The sequence below is a fragment of the Rhipicephalus microplus genome, chromosome 4, assembly GCF_043290135.1.
Source record: "Rhipicephalus microplus isolate Deutch F79 chromosome 4, USDA_Rmic, whole genome shotgun sequence".
Taxonomy (NCBI): domain Eukaryota; kingdom Metazoa; phylum Arthropoda; class Arachnida; order Ixodida; family Ixodidae; genus Rhipicephalus; species Rhipicephalus microplus.
The window spans coordinates 132,375,050-132,387,188 of NC_134703.1; the positions used below are offsets into that span (position 1 = coordinate 132,375,050).

General features: G+C 43.5%; 1 protein-coding gene across 2 annotated transcripts in view; it reads right to left on the minus strand.

The window, feature by feature from the left end:
- The window catches only part of Vps13 (vacuolar protein sorting 13C), a 209,788-nt gene that overhangs the window by 13,963 nt on the left and 183,686 nt on the right, over positions 1–12,139 (minus strand). For both annotated transcript variants that reach the window (XM_037423426.2, XM_037423425.2), the window contains 5 exons: positions 11,460–11,579; positions 9,009–9,127; positions 7,889–7,970; positions 1,180–1,369; positions 2–165 (listed from right to left, as the gene is read on the minus strand). In XM_037423426.2, coding sequence (XP_037279323.2) covers positions 2–165; positions 1,180–1,369; positions 7,889–7,970; positions 9,009–9,127; positions 11,460–11,579 — 675 coding nt within the window. The remainder of the gene's footprint in view (position 1; positions 166–1,179; positions 1,370–7,888; positions 7,971–9,008; positions 9,128–11,459; positions 11,580–12,139) is intronic.

Genomic DNA, 12,139 nt, shown 5'->3' on the forward strand with positions numbered 1-12,139 from the left:
CCATGACCAGGTCCCTTCCACCTTGCGCGATGCCCTCAGCAATGTCGTTGGGGCGGCGATTTTGCTCAAGCCTGCGGCGTCGCTGGTACTCTTCGTCCATTGTGAGGGCTGCAATGCCCTTTCCAAGCGTGCCTGTGATGCGCGACACTGCCCCTGCAGCGCCACCTGCACAGGAAGAAACAATCAGGGAAATGATGAAATTGGCCCAGTTTATTTGACAGCGAGACTGATATGGGTGAGTTTGTGTATGTTCACTTTTCTTCAAAAGCACAGTAAGAGTAAAAAAGAAAGACACGATAAAAAAGAAAGACACGACATCATAAGTGCCAAAATTGCATCTCCAGCCGTTGTGATGTCATTGTGTGTTCCTTATTTGAGCTATTTTATTCGAGAACTTTTTATGTAGTGTGTGCGTTCACACAGTAAGGCCAAGCTGCATCTTGAAGGCCTTGCACGATCTCACAAGAAGCTCTGGCTAACAGTAGAATCTCCCGACTAACTTCCAATTTAGCATGTTGAGCATAAACGCAGATACAATTCATAAGTGTTACTTGGAAAGCCCTTGAACAGGCATTATTGCAACTTTATTTACCCATTATAAGCTTTAGGGTGGCATTTAGAGAGTGCCATATTAGATAAATTTTTAAGATTGGATCTTATTGAGCAGGTTAAAGGGGAATGGAGCTGTCTTGTTACCATGCCTCCACGGGGCGAGCTTCACTGCCGTTGCAGACATTACCTTGTTTCTGCCACGACTAGCGTTCTCAGGTGGCATTTATGTGCCCCGCATGCTGCCAAGTATTAGAGGTAAGAGCGTGTGCGATGTTCATGTGACGAGGAAAGTCTCCTTTTTTATTCTCAATTTTTTTTACAGCGCATGTCCAGTCATGGTGCTGCGCACTCCACATTAAGTGAAAATCACAAGTCATGTGCTAAGATCGATGACACTAACAGCACCTCTTATGTAGGGGATGCTAGCATATGACTCACTTTCTCTTGAAGCATTACTCGCCAAAAAAAAATGGGCATCAGGCCTACCACACTGAATTTTGCTTGTTTCCATACCTAGCGGGCATTGCATACATAGCAGATGCAATTGTCAACAAGTGATCTACGCACTTCCCTCCTTTGCACTGCTTGAACCTGAACCTGAACACTACTAGAAATTGGCGTACTCACCAACAGTGTGCCCGATGAGGCTGCGGACGCCGGTGGCAAGACCCTCAGCGAATTCCTCGGGACCCTGAATGGCGCCTTGCAGCGGCTCGTAGAAGAAGTCGCCGACACCAGTGGTGAATCCAGTGAGCAGGCCAACGGGGTTGCCTATCACGTCCAGCCCCAGCACCACAACATAGATCTGCTTCAAGGTCTGTGGAAATGCGCGAAAGGAGATGAGTGGAGTCAACACCTTCGCACACGTCAAGTGGCAATAGAGTATTTTTTGATGGGTCAGCAGCAAAATGTGACGACATGAACAAGTCGCCAACTTTTGAAAGTGGTCAGAGAACACCCACAGTAACCCACTCTTCAGAGCTGTCTTAAAGCGTGTGTGTGGAAGAAAATTACACCATGTCCCACTAAAGGGAATCACATGTAGATGCACAGCGGGTGTTAATGCTTACACTGGCGGCAGTCTTGACGCTGGCGCTCATCGCCGTGTTTTGCAGGAGAAAAACCTGGGGAGGCGCAAAGCACGCAGTGATGGACCGGTATTTCCTACTGGAACATGCCAATCGCTTTTAATGGGCATTAAGAAACGGAAGACTCGGATTGGACACAGAGACCTGCAGTCCGCATTTAGATAAAGCCCACGCTGGAAATTTTCATCATTCAACAATGCCCAGGAGAAACCTCCCTCAGGCGCTACACCTTGGAGGTCAACATCCAGTGCCTATATACACGGGGCGGCCAATGAAAGTAGGGGTAGCGCGAGCAGTCTTTTTTTTTTTTTTCAATAAAAAACTCGCTAGCAGACTCTGCCTACATTGGCATTGCGAGGCAAGAGAAGGCGGAGCGTAAAAAAGATGAGAGGGGGAAGGGGAGGTGCATGCACAATGTAGGTGTAAATGCCATGAGAAAGGATGCCTGGATGAGAGAGAGAGTGGGGAGATGTCCATGCAGAGTGGAGCGCAAACATCAGCTCATCAAGCTCACTCATAAGATGCTTCGCATCTAAAAGCAGCTTTTTACAAGAGTGATGAGAGGACACTGATGCACTGGTGCTCGTAGTAGCCTAATTGTATCCCATCCCTATGGCTATAAATTGAATGGTGGCCCTGTGCTTGACAATACAGTGCATCGTTTCTTGAACCACTACACTTTATCATGGTAACATCATTTTCCTTTGCATTCTCATGTGAAATATCTCAGCTGATAGACCATGCTCATGCTTTCCACTCACTATTCCCACTGTATTGATTATTCCTTGTGAATTACAAAGCCAATTTTTTATGAAAGCATGTCCGAAAGGCTCTAATTTAATCAACTAGCCACAATGCATTGAGAAGACTACACAGAAAGACAAAGTATTAAAAATTTTAGATTGGTATGTTTCGTAATGTTTCCACTCCTCCACAACCTAATTTTTAGTACAGTGGATTAGCAGGAAGAGCAATAAAATTAGCTTTACTTGGCAAAGTGAAAACATTAATACTAAATTAACAGCAGAGTATTTCATGCCTTGGCGTCAAGCAAAAAGGTTGTGGAAAAAACGTCAGTCTGATTGTGCTGCCGATTATGAAGGCCAGCTAAACAAATTGCACAATGTTTTTTTGCACCCATACATATAGTGTAAATGTGATTATACGTCCCCAAGTTGAGTGACTACCCACATTTTACGACGAATCAGTTTGGTCCCAGCAAAGCCTCCATAAAATAACATTAAAAAGCTCGGTTATAAGACCCAGTTTGTGAGGGTGCTATCACCTTCTTTCAAGTCATTTGTGCCTCGTGGTGCACGCGTGTCCCACGAGTAAGCCACATTTAAAAATAACAGCTATCGAGCGATAGGTGGCATTGTGCTCGCAAGCATTTAAAACTGCCACCATCATCATCGTGGTTAGCGCGGTAGCGCCAGCAGTGATGCCTGGCGGCGAGGTTAGGTGGGCGGAGAGAACAGATTCGCGAGGCTTTTTGGCGTGTGGCGGTTGGCGCTAACTGTTGTCTCCCGCGGCGGATTCATAAATGGACGGCACTGTGGGTCATCTGCTATGAGCCGTCGTGGTGAGTCGAGCGTTGGCGTGTCGCCTTCACGTTACCTTGCTTGTTGTTATTTTGATTGAGTGTAATTGGATTGTATAAAGTTGATGTTTTAGTGTGTTGATCAATAGTGATGTATTAATTCGACTGATGATATCATCATTGTAAAAGTAGTTCCATAAATGTGTTGTTTGGCATTGGTTCGACTGCGTCTGCTGTGTCTATTCTGAGAGCGCGTACTTCGATTCAAGAATCCACGCTGGTTGCCCAATGTGGAGCTTTTGGAGGATCGGCCGACCATTCTCGCGATTCGGAACAGCCACTTTTTTGTGCCGGTGTAGAGTAGGCCTAGGGGGACCTCCATTGCTAGCATTGACAGTGTGCTTTGTTGAGAGTGGGATCGGTGGCGGTGGGGTGCTTGAACTTGTCGGCACAGTTTTTTTTTTTTTCAGCTCACAAGTGGTTTCAATTGTTTTTTTAAGAACGTTATTGAGTTGTTGATACAAGAGCCATGTGATCCACGTCTTGGGGAGAGCAAAGCTCAGAGCACGTGGATTGTAGGCCAAGCCCAAAGCGTGCGAGTACGGAAGCCTTGTAGGTGTTCCGAGTTTCTGTAAATAGCTTCTTCTATCTCTTTGGGCTCAGCGAGTCGGGCGTCGTTGATGTCTTGTTTGAGACTAAACCGTCCAGGATTGTGGGCGCCAATCGTTCGGTAAGCTACTGTGTGCAGCAAGTGAATAGGGCGACCTTACGGAGCTGATGCCTCCTTGCGGCTAACTCTTCCGGGCCTGGGCTGCGTGGATGCGGGTGGTTGTCGAGCGACCCATTAGGCCCAAGGCTCTGCGCAACCACCTGTTGCACATGACGCAACTAGGTGGATCGTGGCGTTGATGTGTTGCACTCTGCTTCCCTGACTTTCTCTTTATCTTGCGATGCACAAGTTAAGAATAGCCACCTTTGCGACCTTTGTTAACTTGAGCTGGGCGTCTTGGTCGCTGCCAATGTATTTACTAGCTGTACTAAGAGAACAGATTGGCCAGGCTGTCTCCCGGGAATGGTTGTCTTTCCCGGTGGGTCCATGGGTGGATGACACTGCAGGCCGTCTGCCGTGGACACTCGTGGCGAGTCGAGTGTTGTCGTGCCGCGTTCACGTTACCTTGTGTTTGTTCTTATTTTGATTGAGTGTATTTGGATTGTATAAGGTTGATGTTATAGAGTGTTGATGCATAGTGATGCATTAATTCGGCTGACGATATCGCCATTGTAAAAGTAATTCAATAAATGTGTTTTGCTAGTTTGGTCTGACTGTGTCAACTATGCCTGTCCTGAGAGCGGCTCTCATTCATAGACCCCACTAGTTTTAAGCTGACCCTACATGTGATCACAACTTTTAGATTCAATTCAAAGAAAAACAAAAAACATTTACTCGAATCAAACGCCGACCAAACATTCATGAGTGCAAAGTATGAACTTTTGTTCCCCTAGGTTGACGATTAGAAGAAGCAGAGTAAAACAGGATGTCTTCTTAGAGTGGAAAATTTATTCTCCTGGAAGTTCCATGTGCTTCTACATATACCTCGATTGCGCACATATCTATTGTGGTCATTTCCTAGTCAAGCCTCCATCCACACAGATAGTATCAGCGAACCAAAAAAGCTGATATTACACATGTTCGGTCCGTGGAAATTTTGCCTGGTCAACATACAGCTGATCTACTGCCTTTGTCGCACTCGCAGTCACAGGCTTTCACGTGCACAAGGGCACGATGCAGGCGTTTTCACCATGCAAGATTACTTTCACTGGACTTTAATGTTCATAATAACAGCAGATCATCACTACAGTCAATCTCGGACATACTGAATTATTGGCTATATCAAACAGTTCAGAAATTTCCTTGAATTTCATATGCATAAGTATATGACCTGTGCACACAAGTCTCAGAGGCTACACTTTTTCTTGCTTTTTGCATCAAAGCATCTGAAAGCAGCGGCTGCCAGCTACAAAGACACAACTGACGTCGATATCGCCAACATGTTGATGGTGGGAACTCTCACAACCTAGTGTACTTTTCGCCTCGATCCTGATAAACCCTCATTCTGGAGTGTAACAGAAAGAATATTGACCCGCACATAGCGATAAAAATTATGACTAGCACTTGGAGCAACGTCAGGCAAAGCACCGTCGTAAACTTTCCTTGCAGGCCAGGTGACAACTTCAAGTGCATCATGACCACTGATAATGGTGTGCAGTGCCTCAGTGAATTCTGCAACTTTTTAGCGTTTCTGAGCACAACCTCGTACAGTAAACTATTTCATCGGGGCAGATGACGACATAGCTGTTTCTGACTGCATCGATGCAGAGATTACGGCTGCCATTACCGGTGCTGCGGAAGTGTAGCCGTGCAGTTATGAATGTGCCAATGCTTTTGCTGCTGCCGCTAACCAAACTTTTGCCGTGCTACAAAGCTTGATTGATTGATTTGTGGGGTTTAACGTCCCAAAACCACCATATGATTATGAGAGACACCGTAGTGGAGGACTCCGGAAATTTTGACCATCTGGGGTTCTTTAACGTGCACCCAAATCTGAGCACACGGGCCTACGACATTTCCGCCTCCATCGAAAATGCAGCCGCCGCAGCCGGGATTTGAACCCGCGACGTGCGGGTCAGCAGCCGAGTACCTTAGCCACTAGACCACTGCGGCGGGGCGCGCTACAAAGCTTGCATCGGCATTCTGCATCAATAAACGCTGTTGTGGTTGAAGGAACTGAATTCGCTTATATGAAAAGCTTCTGTGATATTAAGGATGACTGAAACTTGACGGCGCGCAAGACAAGTTTACGGACCATTTTCGTGCGAAATAGTGAGGCAACTTGCAGTTTACAACTTGTTCTTCATTATGCTGTGAGCGAATCGTTATGTTAATGTTTCTAACGATTTTAAAGGCCTGAAATTCTTTAATTTAGGCCTCGAATACTCATACAGTGGAACCCCGATTATACGACTTTCAGGGGACCATGCAAAACCGTCGTATAATCGAAAAACTAAGAATATAGCAATGACACTCAGCCTTGCCCCCAAAATGGGTATAGACCGCCTGAATAAGCCCACGGCATGACCTTTAGTCCTCGATATAAAGGTAGATTAAATTATTCTTGCCAGCGACAGCTAATGGCAGCGTAATTTTGATGAAAGAGGTGCGAGCGAGTATTTATTCTCGAGTTTTAAAAAAATTGAATCCAACGTGCATCTTTTTATCAATAAATAGAGTCCGAAAATTGTCTGCGCGTGAAAACGAAACCGAAACCGTGTTGCCAATAGCCTCCCGTCAGAAGAGTCAGACACAGTGTCATCGCTATCAGATAACAGCGACCGACCGCGAGTGTGCATATAATGCCTTCGTGTGCAATTGAGCTATGCATGTTGTAATTTGTGGCCTTGTGAAGTCCAACTAGTGATGTCCCGCTGTTAGTATGAACGTTGACGTCAAGTGAAAGAAATATTTTACAATGAAAACAGCTGCGTTGCGCCATTATGTATCTGCAAGCCTGTGACTGCAAGTGCAACAAAGGCAGGAGATCAGCTGTATGTCGACCAGAAAATGTTTTCATGGACGGCGGATGTGAAAATATCAGTTTTTCGGCCGGCTGTAGCTACTTTGTGTGGATAGAGCTTGACTAGGTAATGACCCCAGATAGGTGCACACGTGATAACGGCGTGTATAGAAGAGCATGAACTTCCAAAAGAATTAATTTTCCATTCTAGGATCTGTCTCGCTCTCTACTTTTCTAATCGTCAACTTAGGGGAATGCAAGCTTATATTTTGCACTCGTGAATATTTGGTTCACGCTTGATTCGAGTAAAGGAGTTCTTTTTTGTTTTGGACAAAATCTGAATGTCGTCGTAAGATGCGGGGTCGGCGTGAAACTGCCTCGTATAACCAAGGTCTGCATACATTATTCCAATGAGTATTTTGCAGGGAGCTAACTGATTCGTGTAAAATGCAGGTCGTTGCGAAACCGGAGGACGTATAATCGAAGTTCCACTTATTTTGTATATTGAATCATTAATATATCGACATTTCGCGATCCCCTTTGAGTGAGATACATTCGGGATTGACTGCAGTTGCACTTCACAAGCCAATAAATTATAACATGCACAGCTTGGTCACAAACAAAGGCATTCTATGTGGTCTGTCACCATTATGTGATAGCGATGACACTGTCCGACTCTTCTGATGGAAGGCTGTTCTTAACACAGTTTCCGTCTAGTTTTCACACGGAGGCAATTTTCGCACTGTTTATCAGCAGAAGATGCGCATTGGATTCAATTTTTTATTAGGTTAAGAATAAGGATTCGACACACCTCCTTCAATTATGTATTGTTGCCATTAGCTGCCACTGACGAGAATAATTTAAATTTCCTTGCCGAGGCACAAGGTCGTGCCGTGTACTTATTAAGGTGGTCTGTACCAGATTTTTGGGAAAGGCTTAGTAATGCTGTCTATAATCTTTGTTTTTCAATTATACAATGCCTGAATTATACGACGGTTTTGCGTGGTCCTCTGAAAGTCGTATGATCGGGGTTCCACTGTATTCGCTTCTTACAGAAATGCACACACATGTGTAAAAGAAAGAGCAAAATAAGCAGTGTTCTGCCCTCATGTGCAAGCACTGCCACAAGGTCATACCTGACGAAAGTAGTGAGAGGAGGCCTCGTTTGTCAGCTGGTGCATGGTCAAGTAGGTGTTGCTCTTCTCAAAGTAGTCCAGCCTGGGGCAGAGAACAAAGTAAGCACTATACATATATGCTGTGTCATATATGCTACATACTCAAAGATTAAATATACAAGGTTTTATGAAAAGAACACCAAGTTGAATTCCATACTTCTTTTTTTACCAAGTTGAATTCCATACCTCTTTTTTTAACTTCACTGCAACCAACAACTGTCGATTACATTTTTGGCAGAAATGTGCAGTGACAGATGGCCAGAGAAAGAGCAGGTTACTGTCCTGGTGCGGAAGCTTAATCATACTTTCCTGGCCGATATCACTTTCATTTACGAATCTCGCAAGTGGCCACTAACAGTGCTATTACGGCGCAAAAGCAACCGAGGCTAAACTGTTCCAGTCACAAGGCGTTTTGACCACACCAACATCCTCACACTCAGAGTTGCACAGATTGTGCCAACTTTGTGATGTCTGCAACCATTGCCACTTTCTCATTTCGGTACACTAGGATATCCCCCACGTTAGACATACTGAGGGTGGCACTAATGGCTTATTCCTAGATGATACCTTATAGTCTGCACTGTGCAACGCTTCTGATGATTCATCCTTTCATTTGACAAATGGAAGCTACTCGCCACTCACTTTTGCGAGCCAATACTGCAAATGCACTCGCAACTGCAGCTGCCTTTTCCACCACTGCCAAAACCCTTGAAATGACAAAAAAATGCACTAGTACGTTGGTATTCATGTTAAAGAGGCAGGTAGCACAAACGCGGACAGAAGGCAGAAGTCAAGACACCACAGACAGTGCTAGTCGGCATTTGTGGCATTTGTAAGAGAACTCTGCCTCTTAAACATGAATGCCAAAACCCACTGCTTAAAGTAATAAATGAAATGATAAGAAGCCATCCGACCAATAATGTCAACTAACCCAACGTCTCGACAAGAAGACCTGCTGCCCTGGTGAAGATAACTCTTCTAGATGAAATGTCTGTTACAGCGACGTTCCTGATTTAATGACTTCTTACCAGTTCGGGCATCCTTAGTTCCCCGATTTTCCGTGATGCGAAACGTCACTCACTTGAGAACAGCATCCTGTATCTCGGTGAAGGTAACCCCAAAGCTCTGCAGCAGAAGATTGAAGAGGCTTCCACCACTGTTGTTCTTGCTGTCGGCCGACAGCGAAAAGCTCAGGTGAAGCTAGAAAGAGACTTAAGAATGTCAGAAGTGCAACACCTTATTGTATAAAGTATACAAGCAACAGCAATGTTTGTGGACAACTAAACAAAGGAGCACAGAAACTGCCTTGATGCTAGCAAATGTGAAACCTGCCCTCAGATCGTTTCGTGCAACTTCATTAGCTTCAGGCAAACTTTGGGGAGTATATACAGCAAAGAAATTAAGTGAGGAAGTGCTGACGAAAAACAACTTCTGTCTAAAGAGTAGAACCATTTTCCAAGCAAAAAAGCCTTAGAGTAAAAAAAGTGTACAAGCTACACGAGAAGAGGGGATAAAAAACAGTGCACTATTTTTGCTTAAAAGCAGTTCACTTTATAAAACTTGGCTGAGAGCTGGCAGTGAATTTAAGCTGATGCTATAAAACACATCACCAATATTGCGATCAATTATTACATGCCTGCGACCCTCTACCACATTGAGGGTTGCAGCTACTATTGAAAATAGTTTACCCTCTAAATGATAACTGAGGAATGACTATAATCACTGAAATTCCACTTTGCTTGTGATTGTTTGGCAGCAATGGTTCATGTGAACGTTTCAACGTGAATATAATGAAAATATAATGAACTCAAATTGAGCTACCTCACTATCATTCAATGAACACAAAAATAAATACCAGTACTGAGCCCGCTGTGACATGATTTAGTAAGGATTGGGCTAATGAGAACCTGTCTGACCAAAACAGACTTGTGAAAATGAATGCAGATACGAGACACGCCTCCCAACACTAGCCTAAACTAACAGAATGGAACTCGGTTAAGTGTACGAGCCTGCGCTTTTATAGCATGATTGTATAAAAAGTCAAAATTCTGCACTAAATTACATGAGCCGCCAAAGCACCGCTTCTGCGCTGCCTCTGGGGTTGACATGGCAGGGGCATCGATTTTCACGATTCCACATTCCATGTTAGAATGAGTTAGAATAATTGGCAGTCCTGTATGCGACATGGAAAGCTGGGATGAGATAATAGAGGGGCTGCCACATCATGCCAGGCGGCTGCCTTCCTACAGTGTGTGAATAACACCTCAGAGTGTGTTAGATAACTCGGTGATTACCCTTCCTTAAGGAGGGAAGTATATTTTTAGAAGAAATCAAAATTTTCTTTACTACATTTAATGAAACTGCATAGACTTTTTTAGTTTTCATCACTGGTTTCATTATTTTTAATATATGCCAAATAGTTCTGAAGCTAATCAAAATTTACTAGCATTGTTCCCAATAACGATAAAGCAAGAACTGCTTGTTGAAACCTTGCTTTAAGCTCATAGCTAAATACCACAAAGCATAAGCTTCACAAGAGTAGAACTTTTTTTTATATGGCAAGTATAAACAACTATAGCATCTTAAAGATTTCTGTCCAAGGTGTAGCTAATTAGTTGTTAAATAGATGAAAATACGAAAGAACAGTCAAACTGTAATACAAAAATCCATTCCCACCCTTGTGAAATTAGTCATATAGCTCAGTATTTCAATTCTAAGTGCTCTGATTACTTGGAAATCACTTCCAAAAGGTTGCAAGGAGTAAAATATTCAGGTTTTGAAAAAATCCAGAAAAGAAAATAAAGCCAATATTGAACCTCGTGTAACACAAGATGTCTCGATATTTTTCAGTGGATGACTAGAAGCCTCCAGGGATATAACCTGCATGCCTACTGCTGCAGCATACATCCTTCAGCAGCAACATCGTGAAATGAATAAGCTCAGTTTATGTGCTTTTTTTTACTTAGAATATAAGCTATCTTTGAGGTATAATTTCCATTATGGCCGAAATATAAATTGTGAGAAACCTTGTCAGTACTTGCGGCTATGCCTGCGTTTTTCAAAAATGCTGCTTTCAAATGATTGATTTTTTTACGATTTGCACATTGAAAGACCAGCGTCCCCTCTTGAAGGAATAAATGCCCAAACATTTTAATAGACTGCACTAATCACAGAATGTCATATGTGCTGGATCATCGCCTGGGGGAACTCAGACTCTGTAACAGATTTTAAAAATTTCATGTCGGGTATTCTAGCATTACATTCCCACATCTCTAACCTCACTACTCGGTAGCCATAAAATTTTTTTTCCCACTGGCTACCACTCCCAGTCCTCTATTTCTTCTTCTGCTCCTGGCACAAATCGGATGCACCAGTCGCATCATCAGAGTGAAACTGCATCAGTGGTGAATTTAAAGAGAATTCTACGATACGCTACCGGAGCATGGCCACTTTTCTTGCACTAAAGCAACAAGCGGGCCCAGTTTTCATAAGAGAGTGCTTTTCGTTCCAACATTTTTGGCACGAGACTCACCTTGATTGGCGAAAAGTGAAGCATGTCAAAGAAGTCCTTCACGCCTTGCTCGGAGAACTGCTCAGCAATTTCCTTGAGGCCACCTCTGGTCAGCTGCATGTCCTTCTCGAGCAGTTCCTCCTTTGGAGTGAAGGAAAAAAAAAAAAAAACTGGTCAAGTCCTCGGTTCAATTTGCAGAGTAAGACATAAGCCACCTCGCATGGCCAGTTTGCACAAGCCAGAATAATAGCTGAACTGAAAAAAGAACAAGTACAAGACATGAACAATCATTCATATAAATTGGTCCCGCAAAAATTCGTGGCCTGTGTTCATTTTGCATGATTTAGTTCCTCTGATGTACAGTTTCCTTCTAATCATACATTTATACTGCTACACTTTTTAAAATCATATTCTTTGTGCTCTCCTTTTTCTTTATAAATTACTGAAATAGGTGATTTATGTTCACTAGCATCTGGGCTTGCGCGAATAGTGATTCTGGGTTCGAACCGAACGGATCCTTTGGTCGAATAATTTCCAATCAAGTTCGAATAGCATATGTATCATATGTGAAGAAAAGTGGGCATATTTGTCATGACCCAACCAACCTATGCAAGACTTGTTAAGAAAAGAAAAAAGGCCTCTACAAATGTCATTCTTCTCGCTTCAAAGACAGTGGAAACAACTGTGAATAGTAACAGGAT